This window comes from Notolepis coatsorum, assembly GCF_963971535.1.
Source record: "Notolepis coatsorum genome assembly, chromosome: 2".
NCBI lineage: Eukaryota > Metazoa > Chordata > Actinopteri > Aulopiformes > Paralepididae > Notolepis > Notolepis coatsorum.
Genome location: NC_140166.1, coordinates 200,561,803 through 200,578,894, shown reverse-complemented (window position 1 = coordinate 200,578,894; position 17,092 = coordinate 200,561,803). Strand labels below are relative to the sequence as shown.

Sequence of the window (17,092 nt, the reverse complement as noted above, 5' to 3'; positions counted from 1 at the left end):
AGGTGTTTCCCATGTCCTGGCAGGTTGTCTAGGGGAACACAGTGACATTCCACTGTCCTCTTATCACCCTTTCACCAGTTCAATAGCCAGTTCAATGCCCAGGCCGTCGACTTGGTGGTGTTGAAGGATTAATTGCTGCTTTTCTCCAGCGTGTCCAACTCGTCTAGCTCGTCTTTCGTTGGATTGGCATGTCTAATAATGCTGTTTTTCTGAATACCGGTAGATGTAGGCCCATCCTCTTTATATATCCACTCATTTATGGTATAACGGGTACGTTAAATCAAACGTAATGTTGTCCGTGGAGTAGGTCATGTTGACAGTTACCGTTTGACGAATGGCAGTTGAAACTTTCTACAAAATTCTAAAGCCAGCGCAGTATTATATTCATGGTGATTTAACCGTGAGTGTATCATGAATATACTCACGGTTTAGAATGCTCTCGACCAATCACAATGTGTGATCGGATTTAGTACATGCAATCTACAGAAAATTGTGTGGTGTTTATCATTTTCTTTCCTTAGAGTAGCGTCTTTTATGAGAGATTCCGCAACTAAACCATCACAATTATTTTCATCTCCCTCAAATCCCTTTCTTTCTACTTTATTGTTCTCTCTGAAAAAAGGAAAAAGCCTGAGAAAATCCCCATCTCACCTCAACGTACCTGGGATGTGTGCAGTGTGTGCTGCTGTGGTGCTCTGACCTGGGTAGAGTAGTAGTTCTAGTGACACACCTGGTAGTTCCTGAGCTGGGTAGAGTAGTAGTTCTGACCTGGGTAGAGTAGTAGTTCTAATGCTGTGGCATTCTGAGCTGGGTATAGAGTAGTAGTTCTAGTGACACACCTGGTAGTTCCTGAGCTGGGTATAGAGTAGTAGTTCTAGTGACACACCTGGTGGTTCCTGAGCTGGGTATAGAGTAGTAGTAGTTCTAGTGACACACCTGGTGGTTCCTGAGCTGGGTATAGAGTAGTAGTTCTAGTGACACACCTGGTGGTTCCTGAGCTGGGTATAGAGTAGTAGTTCTAGTGACACACCTGGTAGTTCCTGAGCTCGGCGATCTTCTCGTGCTGCACAGCAGAGTCGTTCCAGATCAGGTTGGCCGTCTCGTCCTCGTCCCTCGTCTTCAGGAAGGCCATCTCGTTGATGGCTATGCGAACTGGAGGGGAAGACACCCGATATAGTGACTAGAGTGAGTTATACAGTCATTTATAGTGAATAATAGAGTGAGTTATAGTAATTTATAGTGACTAGGTATACGTTATGATAATAATAATAATAATAATAATAATAATAATAATAATAATAATAATAATAATAATAATAATAATAATAATAATAATAATAATAATAATAATAATAATAATAATAATAATAATAATAATAATAATAATAATAATAATAATAATAATAATAATAATAATAATAATAATAATAATAATAATAATAATAATAATAATAATAATAATAATAATAATACACTTTATTTGTATAGCACCTTTCATACAGAAACTGCAGCTCAAAGTGCAGTTTCTGAAACAACAGAAAAAAGACAGGCATAAAATTTGCACATAAAGTGCAGAAATATAAAATCACAGTTTTTTTTCACATTAGGATCTAACATCCCAACAGGCCATCTTGTTTATGGTTTGATTCAGTTTTAAATAGACAATAATAAAAAAGAGTAAGATAAAATAGACAGAGTAAAATAGTGCAGTGCAATAAAATTGTAGAATAGAATAGATTAAAAAATATATATATTTTACAGTGCAATAAAATAGTTCTGGATTACTGTTCAAATAGTCATTTAGAGTGACTTGATTGAGTTATACAGTCATGTATAGTGACTAGTGAGTCATTTACAGTGACTAGAGTGAGTCATTTATAGTGACTAGAGTGAGTCATTTATGGTGACTAGAGTGAGTTATAGTAATTTATAGTGACTAGAGTGAGTCATATAGTGACTCGAGTGAGTTAGTCATTTATAGTGACTAGAGTGAGTCATTTATAGTGACTAGAGTGAGCCATATATAGTGACTAGAGTGAGTTATAGTAATTTATAGTGACTAGAGTGAGCCATATATAGTGACTAGAGTGAGTTATAGTAATTTATAGTGACTAGAGTGAGTCATATATGGTGACTAGAGTGAGTTATAGTCATTTATAGTGACTAGAGTGAGTCATTTATAGTGACTAGTGTGTTATAGTCATTTATAGTGACTAGTGTGTTAGTGATTTATAGTGACTAGAGTGAGCCATATATAGTGACTAGAGTGAGTTATAGTAATTTATAGTGACTAGAGTGAGTCATATATAGTGACTAGAGTGAGTTATAGTCATTTATAGTGACTAGAGTGAGTCATATATAGTGACTAGAGTGAGTTATAGTCATTTATAGTGACTAGAGTGAGTCATTTATAGTGACTAGGATACGTTATATAGTCATTTATAGTGACTAGAGTGAGTCATATATAGTGACTACTACTGACTAGAGTGAGTTATTGTCATTTATAGTGACTAGAGTGAGTAATTTATAGTGACTAGAGTGAGTTATAGTCATTTATAGTGACTAGAGTGAGTTATAGTCATGTATAGTGACTAGAGTGAGTTATAGTCATGTATAGTCCCTAGAGTGAGTCATCTATAGTGACTAGAGTGAGTTATAGTCATTTATATTGACTAGAGTGAGTCATGAAGAGTGACTAGAGTGAGTTAGAGTAATTTATAGTAACTAGGGTGACAGTTATTTATAGTGACTAGAGTGAGTTACAGGCATTTATAGTAGATCAATTAATAAAATACAATAATAGAATAAAATATCATTCAGACTGTATAGCCACATAGATAACTATATGACTGGTATATAGGAAGAATGAGAACATTTCACCCTAAATTTTGTCAAGAGGTCTATGCATACATTAAGAAGGAATTTGTTTCGGGAGCTTATAGATCAAAAAGCTTCTACCATCTACCATCAGGAACTGAATGGCCACGTTCTTTTTTTCTCTCTCAAAAAGATCAATTAATGTCTTGTAATGCATTCGAAACCACCTAAAGTATGAGAGATAGGTGGCAGGCACGTTTGGTCATTAATCCAATGACTATTCATTATTCAGTGACTGATGAAAGATTCATATGCCCTAACGAAACAAGGTATTAATTCATTTGAAAGTCTCCTTCGCAGGGCCTAATGTTGCGTGATGGCACTTGAATGGGCAAAAGATGTTGAAAATATGTTTCTGACCTACATCCTTCTGTTGACGTCAACATACCCTAGTAGCATGTAGTGTAAAACAGAATACGGTCTGCCTGGGAAACTGTCAGACCTATGCTTTCAGCTAACAGGGTTAACCCCAGTGTATTACAAGCCCAGCGCACCACCGGGCCTAAGCATTGGGGGAGGGGGATATATTTTAATTATCATTTTAATGTTAAGTTACTCAAGCAGAGCGGCTTAGCTGGGCAATTCACCAGCGACATATTGGCTGGGTATCAGTGGGTCTGAGATACATTTTCTTTACCTCTCGTTTGATATTTGTCTGACTTGAGGATGAACATACTAGCTAATGTTACCATGTGTGGAATGATGTGAACACATGATGCTTACAACCATCACAAGTGTGAGTTAGCTAACCTAGGTAACGTTAGTCAGCTGTTTTATTTAGTAAGTTACATAACCAACGTTTTACTACAACTGATCCTTGTCGGACAGTGCCTTACTTGCATGAGATAGAAAGGAGATTTGCTGTTGTTTAGAAGAAATCAGGTAATGTATTTCAAGACCTCTGTATGTAACGAAGAAGCCTACCACAAGACAAGCAGAAGCCTAGCAGAAGCCTACTACAAGCCTAGTATAAGCCTACTACAAGCCTAGCATAAGCCTACTACAAGCCTAGCATAAGCCTACTACAAGCCTAGCATAAGCCTACTACAAGCCTAGCAGAAGCCTACTGTAGCAGAAGCCTAGCACAAAAGCCTACCACAAGACTAGCAGAAGCTTACTACAAGACTAGCAGAAGCCTACTACAAGACTAGCAGAAGCCTAACATAAGCCTACTACAAGCCTAGCACAAGCCTAGTACAAGCCTACTACAAGCCTACTGTAGCAGAAGCCTAGCACAAAAGCCTACCACAAGACTAGCAGAAGCTTACTACAAGACTAGCAGAAGCCTACTACAAGACTAGCAGAAGCCTAACATAAGCCTACTACAAGCCTAGCACAAGCCTAGTACAAGCCTACTACAAGCCTACTGTAGCAGAAGCCTAGCACAAAAGCCTACCACACGACTAGCAGAAAGCCCTATCACCCCCCTCTCTAAAACCCTTTCATTATACCCTTCTCTCTCTCTCTCTCTCTCTCGGGCCCATAACTGTCCATACTGGGCCCGTATCTGTCCACACTGGGCCCGTATCTGTCCACACTGGGCCCATAACTGTCCATACTGGGCCCGTATCTGTCCACACTGGGCCCGTATCTGTCCACACTGGGCCCGTATCTGTCCACACTGGGCCCATGTCGGACCACCTGGCAAAAGACACACCACCAGACCTAACAATCTTTCTGGGGGATTTTTTCTGTTATTTTCAGTACAGACTGCAGGCAACCCATCCCTCCCCGCCTCCCTGGTAAACGTATGCTCGGGGCCCCAGCATTTCCATCCCTGCCTCAGCAGGTGCAATCCAAATGTTCAAAACAGCATTACTCCTCTGTTTACCTTGTCCTACTCATCAATCTTGAGAAAAAGAAAGCCAACGGCAAAGTACACCATCCATCTGGCCCTGGGCGTTAGGGCTGCACGATTCTTGCTAAAATGTGAATCACGATTTTTCTCTCTAAGAATTGAGATCACGATTCTCTCACACGGTTCTTATTTTTTCAATAAAATAATTGATTGCACTCTTTCTTAAACAGACAACATAACATAATATATCAAAGTGCTTGACTTAAACTTAAACATAACATATATGAAAGTGCTTGACTTAAACTTAAGTCTCTTGTAACAAAATAACTCAAGTCAGAATTGTCATCATTTAAAAAAGTTAAAAGTAAAAAAAATAAAGTTATTAATAAAAAAGAACCATCATAATTTATAAATTAGATCGCATAGGTCTATGAATCGAGATTGTGTTTTTTTTTCTCGATTAATCGTGCAGCCCTACTGGGCGTTCATGTTCCCTTCCAGTGGCCCCCGCGCTGGCCCCACAGCGAGGGTCTCCTCACAGCCAGCGGGCCGGTTCACAGCTAATGTAGACCCCCCATCTCGCCTCACTGTCCACCCGTCAACCCCTTCCCCCGCTGTTGCTGACTCCTTGTTTTCACAGGTTGTGTTGTTTCCACCCCTGAGAGCGCAGCAGCCACACAATATACTGAGCGTCTGCTGACTCTGCTCTTTCGGCCCCCCCAAAAAAAAACACTCGCTGCCAAGTTAAATGACCCAACTAAAGATTTATTTATCTTTTTTCTCCTCACAAGGCTGAGCAGCTTCCTCGTGAGGGATTCCACAAAGCTTTAACCGCAGCACTATTGGGTCTCGTTGGAAGATGCACCGGGAAAAACGAACAGGTTTCTTCAAACCGTCTGCAAAACCGCAAATTGGTGTTATTGTTAAGCCAATAATGTGACTGCATCTGCGGTGGTCAGAGGGACCGACTTGGGAATCACCAGAGGAACTGTTTTCCACCCATAGCGTGGAATGAAACAACAATTAGGAGTGTCGAAGCACGGAATGAGATAACAAGAAAAGTTATCTAAAGACTTACACGTATACAAAACCACCTTGGGAATCCTTGGACATGCCACACTTTTGACATTTTCAGAAAGAGAAGCAAATATAAATATCCGCCTACACCTCATCCCTGCCATGAAATGGAATTGCCATCCGACAGCAGTGCGCACTCATTTAACCACTGTGACACCATAACGGCACACCTGAGAATTACCCACATCCAAGTCTACTGCTACAGCTGTGACTGGTGTCTTAAACTTTAGACTTTTTTACATCCAAATGAGCTTTATTCTACACAGTGTACTCAGGTCTGGAACAGAAAACATACCCATATACTAAATTCGCCGTCTATTGAGGAGCTTAAGTACTTTGTACCAATAATAAAAGATTACTGAAATCATTCCTCCTCGACGGTAATGATGCACTGGCACTACATAATAATGTACAGTATCCACCAGGTCAGCAGGCAGCTGATGTGATGCACTTGGTATCAACTGCTGTGAACCTTCACTGCTGTGATTTGATTTATGAATGTAAAACTATTCTGTTGGACAAATATCTTAGTCTTTCATCAAAGACTGAGCTGGCAAAGCACTCTGGTGTTTGGATAGGCAGTATTTATCTCGTTTGACATAATGACAAAGTGTTCAATCTTAGCAGCATGCCACTTGGATAAACAACACCGGCTCTCGCTAAATCAAAAAGGACATGGCTAATTTGCATATTTGTTTGTGAAGACATTATTGATTTGGGGACAATGAGATGTCTGGATAGGTAGCCAGCATTGTTGTCAAACACACTGTCGGATCATATGCACAGTTTGTCAACCATAGGCGATGTTATTGACAGAAAGGCTTTTGCTAGCATAAAGTTACCCGGGAGGCTCATTCTCACTGGCACCAGTCAAGTGACAGGTGGTTGTCAAGCAGTTGTTACGGTGACATAGCTAAATTAAGTGCTTATTCCATGTAACTGCGGCCACATATAAACTGTTGACTCACAGACATCGAACAGTCACGCACCTTTCCTCCTCTAGACTGGCCCTGGCGGCTCCAGCTAAAATATCCTGACTAGGATTCTCTCCTTCCCCGGAGACTGCCAGTGGACATGTAGAAGAGTGTAGTGAGAGAGAGTGACGTGGTTTCTGGCCAGAGCAGCCGTCTTGTTGCGCCAAATAGTGAACATTGGAAATACTTCACCTATATAATCACAACCCTGCTTAGCTTACACAAAACTTGTAACTAAGAGATTCAGTGAAGAAATAATAGTGTTGGTGCATAGATCACTAGATTTATCAACTTCTAATACGAGTTCCACACATAGGATTCACAAGAGCGTTTCCTGGTTGATAAGATGATGTTGGCCAAAGAAAATAATTTTTGTTTATGCATAGGACGACAATACGAGGTTCACTATGGCTTACATGTTGTAAACAAGTTCCAGAGAGCCTGTGTAGTATCACCCTCGTTAAAAAAGTATAACTTTATACCGAATATCTATTTCAATGGACAATGATGGTAATTAATTAGAATTAAATATTTGTCGTTGACCGATTTGAAGGATAATCGAGAATTCAGGTCCATGGTCTGACGTCAGCCTATGTGCCAAGTGTCATCCAAATCGGATCAGAACTGTAGAACTTATGGCTGGTCTGGACAGACAGACAGACAGACAGACAGACAGACAGACAGACAGACAGACAGACAGACAGACAGACAGACAGACAGACAGACAGACAGACAGACAGACAGACAGACAGACAGACAGACAGACAGACAGACAGACAGACAGACAGACAGACAGACAGACGAACAGGCAGAACCACAGACAGGAGTGATTGCAATACCTTCTTGCCCGCGCTTTGCGTGGCGCGGGTGTATAAATATTAATTCACAATGAGATTCAAGCTTAAATTCTTAGCCTTGAATTTATCCATAGTTCACAATCAAAACTTGTATACATACACTCTAAGGCTTTGTGTCCACCGGGGTAGTTTTTTCAAGACGGACCGCTTTGAAAAGCAAAAAAAAAAAGCTCAGAGCGTTTTCCTGAGTCTCTGCCACTTGCTCGATGTTGATTGGTTGGTCGAAAAAAGTTACCTTGATGAGCGCCGCTCCTCTCCAAAAGTTTAACTAGTTTCAACTTTAGGCGCTGGGAGCGCTACGCCCAAAAACGCCAGCCGCCGAGAGCGCTAAAACGTGAGGCGCGGCGCTGGGAAAAGGAGCGCGCCTGTCGCGTCTGTAGCATAGAAATGAATGACAGAAAGGAGCTGACAACTCATAAAACGTCCCCGGTCGACACAGGCCCTAACGATATTCAGCCAATATTCTTGCCTGGGTAAATACTCGATTCTGATTGGCTGGAGGGGTGTTGATAATTTCTCTATATACTGCGCGGCAAACGTTTAATGCACGTGTAGTTCGGCTCTAGATTAATCACCGTTTCACCGTTCTAAATTCATCCTCTACCCAACCTTCACTTCCTAATCCCTTCACTTATCACGGTCGTCCAAACTATTCCAAAGCAAGTTTAGCTCGATAACAGAGCATAAATATGCAACAGCATACATAAATGTATTTTTATGAATGACAATATTTGAGGAGCCTAATAATAGGGACTTCCATTTCATCATTTTCATATTTGTGCCTGTTTTACAAGGAATATATAAAGGTGTCATACACCTTGCTGTTTTACAGAGGCTGTCAGTGGACCCTGTCAGTAGCACTGATGATGGGAGCTAACGTTAGGCGTTAATAGTATATAGTGTCTCTGAGACAATGTTTAGAACAATGTTGCTGACCAGGTGTGCTTCATCTCGCTATTCAGCCGAATGCGCTCTCTGGCACCGGTGTGCTTACATCAAGCACCAGGAATTGTTTTGCACTGCTGTGTTTTACGCACGTATAGTCATTCTGCAATTACGCACGCAGTATTAATTATTTTGGGGCGATTATTGTATTTCCATGATTGAGCTAACAAAGCAGATTGGTGTGTGGAGAGGCAATGTATTCCTGGATTTGCATAATCCCTTCATTATATGGTACTACATACATTAAGGCACTTCGCGGAGACAAACGCCCTCCACCGCCTCCACGTTGTGCTTAAAAACACACACCTACTCGTCGATTATCCCCTCCTTATTCCAGAGAACACTGGACACTGACACAGAGAGCCTCTATTTATCCCCCTCTAGCCTCTCTGTGGGTCCTGAGCGCTTTGACCAAACCACTGCTCGTTAGCTGCAGTCGCCGTACCGATCTCGTATTTGGTTCCACCCATGTTGGCAGCGATGGTGCCCTTCTTCTTCTTGGTGCGCACCTTCCTCTTCGCACTGCTCTGGTAGGGGCCCGCAGACGGCCTGTTCACGGGGGACGCTCCTTGATCCTCTGGGGGGGAGCATGAGATTAGAGACAGTTACACACACACACACACACACACACACACACACACACACACACACACACACACTGCTACAGGCTGATAAGAGACAGCTCTACACACACACACGCACGCACGCACACACACACTGCCACAGGATTATAAGAGACAGCTACACACACACACACACACACACAGCTACAGGCTGGAAAGAGACAGCTACACACACACACACACACACACACACACACACACACACACACACACACACACACACACACACACACACACACACACACACACATACACACATACTGATATAGGCTGGTTACCGAGACAGCTACACTGCATTATTATTATTTATGGAGCTATGGTGTAAATGAATGATATATGATGTGTGATCCTGTTATCATTATAAGAGTGTGTGTGTGTGTGTGTGTGTGTGTGTGTGTGTGTGTGTGTGTGTGTGTGTGTGTGTGTGTGTGTGTGTGTGTGTGTGTGTGTGTGTGTGTGTGTGTGTGTGTGTGTGTGTGTGTGTGTGTGTGTGTGTGTGTGTGTGTGTGTGCAGTATGTGAGTGATTGTGTGCATACATGAACATGCAGCACACATCCATATGTACGGTATGTATGTATGTGTGTGTGTGGTATGTATGTGTGTGTGTGCAGGCGCGCGCGTGTGTGTATGTCAGGCCGTGGAGACTCGTGTGTATCCCGCTCACCTCCATCGTTGGGGGGAGAGGGCATCTCAGAGGCCCGAGGATGGAAGAGGCGAGCTGGGCTCTCTGCCAGGCTTGGAGGGTCTCTCTCTCGTGCGCACGCGCTCTCTCACCCTCTCCGGTTAGTCTCTGCTGCGCGGGGCGGTGCAGCTCTGGACCCCTGGACCATCAGAGCCTCTCTCTGCCCCCCTCAGCAGCACGAGGAGAGGGGCTGAAGGGGGGAGGAGGATCCACACAGCCCCGGCTCATCTACCACCTCCAGAGGGAAGAGGGAGGGAGGAGCGGATAGATGGAGGGAGGGAGGGATGGATGGTGAAGCCTGTGGAGGAGAAGGAGAAGAAACTTTTTTGTATTTCCCACTACAGCAGTGGAAGAGTAGGAGGAGGCTGATTGCTCAGGGTGATTGCGGCGCGTGTGCCCTGATGTGGATCAGTGCAGGCTCGCTAGCTGAAGTGCAGTGGACAGGACATGCCTATGAGGGAAGGCAGGAGAAGCAGAATCAGTCAGTCTGGCTGATGTTGTGTAGAGCGCCGTGTGACTTTGGTACTGCAGCCTTTCTCTGTGATGCGCGGTGGATTAATTGGTATGCTACAGGGGGGGGGCCTTTGTAAAATATTAATTTGTAAAGAGTAAAGGCTTTAGCTGCATCTCAAAGCTCTCCATGCATGTGTCAGCTAGGTGCTCTTTCTTTATGGGTTGAGCTCAATCCATTCAAACAGATGGCATTTTTAGTGTTTATGACAAGCATGTCCTAGGCCAGTCTTCTGGACCTAGCGATGATAAAAGAGAATGGCAAGAGAATGGTAATAAAATACAAGAAAAGAACTGTAGCCAATCACTTAACCCTCCCCCCCATGGTTTTCCCCAGTGCATTATAAGGCTGGCACGCGCTGCCTGGTTACTGAAGCAGAGCGTCTTACTGTAGCTGGACAATGCACCAGAGATCAATCAAGAGTTTTTTTTTCCCAATGGTCAACTGTTCTGGAATGTACTCGAAAGAGCTTGAGTTTACAAAAGGTCCTTTGCGCTATATATTATTCCTAAAATTGCTGCACTTTGTTAAAAATTGCATTGATCTGTTGGTCTGTGTAGTAGCTAATACAGGATTTTGCTGCTTAAACGTCTATGTATAATGTATATTCATTGATTCACTCGTATACCAAAGTTAATTTGAATTCAAACATTTATTAATTAACTATAAAGTCTCGAATGAATTTGATTAAAATGTTTAATCGAGTCCTACCACTACTTGTAATGCATTCAAATCCCAATCGAAACCACCAAAAGTATGAGAGATATGTGGCAGGCGCATGTGGACATTAATCCAACGACTATTCATTATTCAGTGACTGATGAAAAAGTAATATTCCCTAACCAAACAAGGTATTAATTAATTTCTTGAAAGCCTCCTTCGCAGGCCTGCAGATGGCGGACCTAATGTTGCGTGATGGCACTTGAATGGGCAAAGGATGTTGAAAAGATGTTTCTGATGTGACTAAATCCATCTGTTGACGTCAACACACAAAGAAGTCTAGCACAAGCCGAGCACAAGCCTAGCTGACCGAAGGGTATGGTCTTCTTCATGTTCATCTTCTGTATCAACCCTCTGAGACCCGCGGGAGCGCCAGCAGGGACTGTAATTTTTTAAGCTAGTGTGAACTAAACAAGCTAAGGTACCATGGCATGCTAGCTTGTCGGGAAGGTGGCTAAATAATGCTCCAAAGTTAGCCTAAAGGTGGGGGCGACGGAAAAACTGCCAGGGGTACCTTGACCTCTCACCTCAAGATATCAGAATGAAAATGGGTTCTATGGGGGTAGCCACAAGTCTCCCATTTACAGATATGCCCACTTTATGCTAATCCCATGGAGTTTTGGGCATGCAGTACAAATGTGTTATTTCCGCCTGTATTGACTATTTCCGCATCCTTAAACAGTCTCGGAATTGCATAAATTGGGTATGACTGTAATCTGAGAGTCTTGTGGATCCAATGAGCCCAATTGTATTCATGTGTGATGATATCAGTAGCCATTTCATTGTAGTGAGACAATTATTTTTAAACTTGACCTCACTATATAAAATGACTTATTGTGACATCTGGGATAATCACAGCCTCCTGAAACTTTACAACCACAAACTAGAGACCTAGGTCATTCGGTGTATGACTTCCCTGCGTTTCCTGACCATAAGGGGAGGTTTCTGAGCAATTACCAGAAATCTCTAATCTTCAAGTTTTTGTTAACTTATCACCGCATGAATTTTCTTTTGTGTTCCTCAAGGTCTTGGTGTGGTATTTTGGAGGGTTCTTTGACCATGTTTATCAATTCTCAAGTGGTCAGAAGTGGTTAAATTGTGCACCAAATCTGTCAAACAAATGGCATCAACCCATAAATTGCTGCAATAACTTATGAGACATAACTGAGCATGGAAATGGCCATCATACGTGTCAATCATAATGTGCCAAGCCCTTATACACTGTAAACTTTCAACATTTGAACCAAAACACAATGTTTATTACAGATTCATGACTAGAAACTTGACACACAGTTGTATCTCAAATGAATCTTCAGGTTCCCAGGTTTCATATGATTTATACCACTGATATGTGGCATCTACTGTTGACCCGCTATCTCCCCCTGTAAAAAAAAGACAAGATGGGTCTATGTGGGTCTCAGAGGGTTAGCACCGAGTGCTGCAGCTGCTCCTTCCCTCTGTCTCCGTCTGTCTCACTCGCTACCCTGCTCCTGTCACACAGGCTACAGACTCCTCCTCCTCTCCCACCATCAGCTTTGATTGATTGATTGAAAAGTTTATTAACAGATTGAAGAGTGGGTACAGTACAGTACAGCTCAATACATACAATTGTTAAGGGGATGCAGACCAGAGAAAGACTTTCGTCTTGTTTACATCAGGGTCCCCCATTTTCAATTCATCATATGACACACACGACATACAGATAGACAGTACTGCTACATCTATACATTTATGACATACCAGATTTGCAAATACAGTACTGTTTGTGATACAAAAAGTGTCCAGAAAAAGAGTGTATATACATTTGACATAGAAACTGTACATTGGAGGAGGTTGGGTAGGTGGGGTGGGGTTGGGTGGGTGGGGCTGTACATTGGAGGTGGGGGGGGGGGGTTGGGTAGGGGGGACGACGACACTGTACACTGTACATTGGAATACTTGGTCTTTACTGTACAACTGGGTTAGGACATTTGTAGGGGCCAGTTTCGAATTGCAGTCTCCCGTAGGTGTTCTTTGAGAGTGTTTTTGAAAGTGGGTAGTGATTCACATTCCTTTACAGCTTTGGGTAGGGCGTTCCACATTGATGTGGCATAATTACGAAACGTGTTTAGTCCCTTGTTTGAGCCGAATCTGGGTTTCACATGATTTGTGGAGCTCCCTCTGGTGTTGTGATCGTGGTATTCACTGACCTTTGGGAAGTATTTTGACATGTACATGGGTACCTTGGTCGTGTAGTGTATCTTGTAGACCAGGCCCATTGCAAGTTGCTGTACTCTGTCGTCTACTCTAAGCCAATCTAGGTTGGCAAAGTGGGCAGGGGTGAGGTGGGTTCTAGGAGTCAGGTCAAGCAGTAGTCTGACTAGTTTGTTTTGAGATGTTTGTAATTTGGTTTTTAGTGCCTTTGAGGTGCTTTGGTACCATGAGGTGCAAGCATAGTCGTAGTACCCTTGAATGAGTGCTCCTGCCAGAGTCTTCAGGGTATTCTTGTTTACCAGAGAGGAGATCCGGTACAAGAATCGAGTTTGTTGGTTGACTTTTTTTATTACATTGGATGCCATTTTGTCACAGGAAAGATTTGCCTCTAGGATGGAACCCAGGTAGGTAATCTCATCTTTCCTTGTGCCAATATTGTCACCCACTGTAACTGAGAAGCCGTCGGTCTTGCTGAGTTTGTTATTTGAACCGAAGAGAATGGACTCTGTTTTGCCCATGTGTAATGATAGTTTGTTGTCGGCAAGCCATATGCAGATTTTGTCTAGTTCCGAGCTGAGGGTTTTTTCAACCTGTAACTTGTTCTTGTCAGAGACCAGCAGGGCTGAGTCGTCCGCAAACAGGAACAAGTTGCAGTCACAAGCTGACGACATGTCATTTGCATAAATTAGGAACAGTAGCGGACCTAGTATGCTTCCTTGTGGAACACCACAGCTTACTGTGAGGGGGGGGGATAGGGTACCGTTTACCTCTACCATCTGCTCTCTCCCCTCCAGGTAGGATTGCATCCAGCTCACTGATAGACTATCAAAACCAATTGCTTTTAGCTTGTCAATCAGAATGGTGTGATTGACAGTGTCGAAGGCCTTTTGTAGGTGACCATGCCGCAGTATTTGCCCGCGTCCACCTCTTGCTTGATGTGGTCGTTCAAATAGAGAAGGCATGTGTCAGTGGAGTGGGATGTTCTGAAGCCAGATTGGAATTCGTAGATTCGATTTCTTTCCGCGAGGTACTTTTCGTGTGGACATAAAGGAAAACCTTAAGTCTCTCTCTCTCTCTATCTCTCTCTCTCTCTCTCTCTCTCTCTCTCTCTCTCTCTCTCTCTCTCTCGACAGCTACTAGTCACACAATCTCTCTCTCTCTCTCGACAGCTACATTTTACATTTAGTCATTTAGCTGACACTTTTATCCAAAGCCTAAGTTATGTACGACAGTACGACAAGTCAGCAGGAAGGGAGTAACAATGATCATCAAACAGTGCTGAAACTTGGGTGCTGCAGTATATTGAGTGCATAGACATAAGACATATTAGTATAGTAGGAGGAGTGCATGGTAGTATAGGACAGTAAGAAGGTTAGTGTTTTTTTCATTTCAGATATTGATTGAAGAAGTGTGTTTTTAGTCGACTGCAAAAGAGTGGTCGGGATTCGGCTGTCCTGAGTCCTGACTGTGGTGGGAAGTTCATTCCACCATTGTGGAGCGAGGGCCGAGAATAGGCGGCTTCTCTTTGATGTTGACCCTCCCGGAGCTCGGATAGGAGTGGGTCTGAGGCGGCCAGAGGATGTAGAGTGGCGGGGTCTTGGGGTACTAGTTAGAGACAGCTACTAGTCACACAATCTCTCTCTCGACAGCTACTAGTCACACAATCTCTCTCTTGACAGCTACTAGTCACACAATCTCTCTCTCGACAGCTACTAGTCACCCTCTCTCTCTGTCCGTCTGTGTCCCGAGTCTATACCACTGTCTCTCTTTCTCTCTCTCTCTCTCCGTGTGTCCCTCTAGTACCACTCCATCTATCTCTCACACCTCTTATGGTTATGATTGTTAGGGTGAATAAAGCCTATACTTCTCCTATATTGCTCACCCTCCACAACCACACATTCAAACGTGCAATTTTAAAATGTTGTGACAAGCTATTTGAATGAAATCAAACTTCCACAACACGAAAAAAAAATAAACGGTTTCACCTACTCTCTCATTATGCTTAGACATGTTGAATAGAATACAAAATGAGATCCTTAAGTTCAATCTGGAAGGTCATACTAGTATCACGTGACATTCCCTGGTCATGTAAGGCCCTATGGAATCTATGTTATCATTGACCTTTCTTCAATCCTATGATCTCGTCATCACAGAACCTATACCCTATAGGGTCCTACATCAGTCTGCCGCCGGGCCCGTCGGGCATCCTCAGGGGGAAACCCTGAGCCCCCTTTGACTTTGAAGGAGCAAACAAGTTGAGGCTATATTTAGAGTTTACAGTAAAGCCGTCTTATGGCGTGGACTCACTTTGCTTGTTCATACGGAGGTCAACAGCAGCCTCTAGTGGTGAAGAACAATCTGCATTTCACATCTGTTTACCTCACATGCACACAGATGATCCTGCCAGCGCATGCGCACGCACACACACACACACACACACACACACACACACACACACACACACAGGACAGTACTCACACACGCATTCAGGACAGTACTAAGATAAGATAAGATGATCCTTTATTAATCCCCTTGGGGAAATTCGGGTGTCAAAGCAGCATGGGGGGGGGGGGGGGGTACAGGGGGTGGGGGATACATAGCTTCACAGTCCTATACAGTCCAGATCTATATACACAGTCACACACGCATTCAGGACAGTACTACACACACACACGCATTCAGGACAGTACTACACACACACACACACACACAAATAAGTGGACTTGAAAAGCAACTACTATCGATTCGATCAACGTCGGCCGGACAAATTAGAATGGGGAAACAATCCGATCACATTACTCGATCACTTTGCAGGGCCGTGCCTGTCTGGACCTAATGCTGTCTCCACCAGGCAGCCGGCATTGATCCTGACCCAGGACAGAGACCAGAGGAGAGAGGGAGGGAGGGGGGGAGAACACTGATGAAGTGAACCAACCTGAGCTGCTGACACAGCCCCCCCCCCCCCCCCCGGGTGGTGTGCTGTTCAACGCACTGACGGAGAGTCTGGGCTCTTAGGACACGGTGTTGCTCTACGGTCTCAGGGTAGGATGAGGTCTGCTGGTGTCAGCTTCACCTTAGAGAGAGCAGCGGATAGACTCCATGCGTGCGTGTGATGTAAGCATGCACACGTAACGTGTTCAATACTATTATAGTATTGAGAACAGACTGAAATCATTATCTTATTAGATAAAACAGATGTGTACATTTTTATTGCATCGCCTGTCGGGATTCGATCGTCATTTCAATTCTAACTAACACAGAGGTCCCTAGAACACACACTAAGGTCCGCATGACTGTTTAGAATAATAATAATTAAAAAAACGAAAAATAAAATGAGATTTCTAGTTTTTGGCACTCAAGCGCTGGCTTTCAAAAACGAGATATCTGAATTAATGACATGCTGGTACTCAAGTGCAACATCTAGGGCTAGATCCACAAAGAATGGATTGCACGGAGCAAGTTGCACCCTTACTTGAAATTCATTATGAATTGAAAATGGGGGACCCTGATGTAAACAAGACGAAAGTAATTCTCTAGTCTGCATCCCCTTAACAATTATGTGTATTGAGCCGTACTGTATTGTACCCATTCTGCAATCTGTTAATAAAAGTTTCATTCAATCAATCACCGTGCAGATTGATTGATTGAATGACTTTTTTATTAACAGATTGCAGAATGGGTACAATACAGTACGGCTCAATACACACTCCGCCCAAGCCGGAGAGACCGCTGATAGCCGGATTCGATACCAGTGTCTCTGCGGTGGTAGACAGACGCTTAGTCCGCTGCGCTACCCGGCCGCCTATATATAACATGTTTTGTTTAGTTTTTTTA

At 43.2% G+C, this 17,092-nt stretch overlaps 1 protein-coding gene across 1 annotated transcript in view; it reads right to left on the bottom strand.

The window, feature by feature from the left end:
• ttll7 (tubulin tyrosine ligase-like family, member 7) overlaps positions 1-9,841 on the bottom strand; it is a gene marked incomplete at both ends in the record, with an annotated part of 162,172 nt that extends 152,331 nt beyond the window's left edge. The window contains 3 exon segments of the mRNA XM_084308467.1: positions 1,031-1,152; positions 8,974-9,105; positions 9,817-9,841. Coding sequence (XP_084164593.1) covers positions 1,031-1,152; positions 8,974-9,105; positions 9,817-9,841 — 279 coding nt within the window.
• Positions 9,842-17,092: the final 7,251 nt, after the last annotated feature.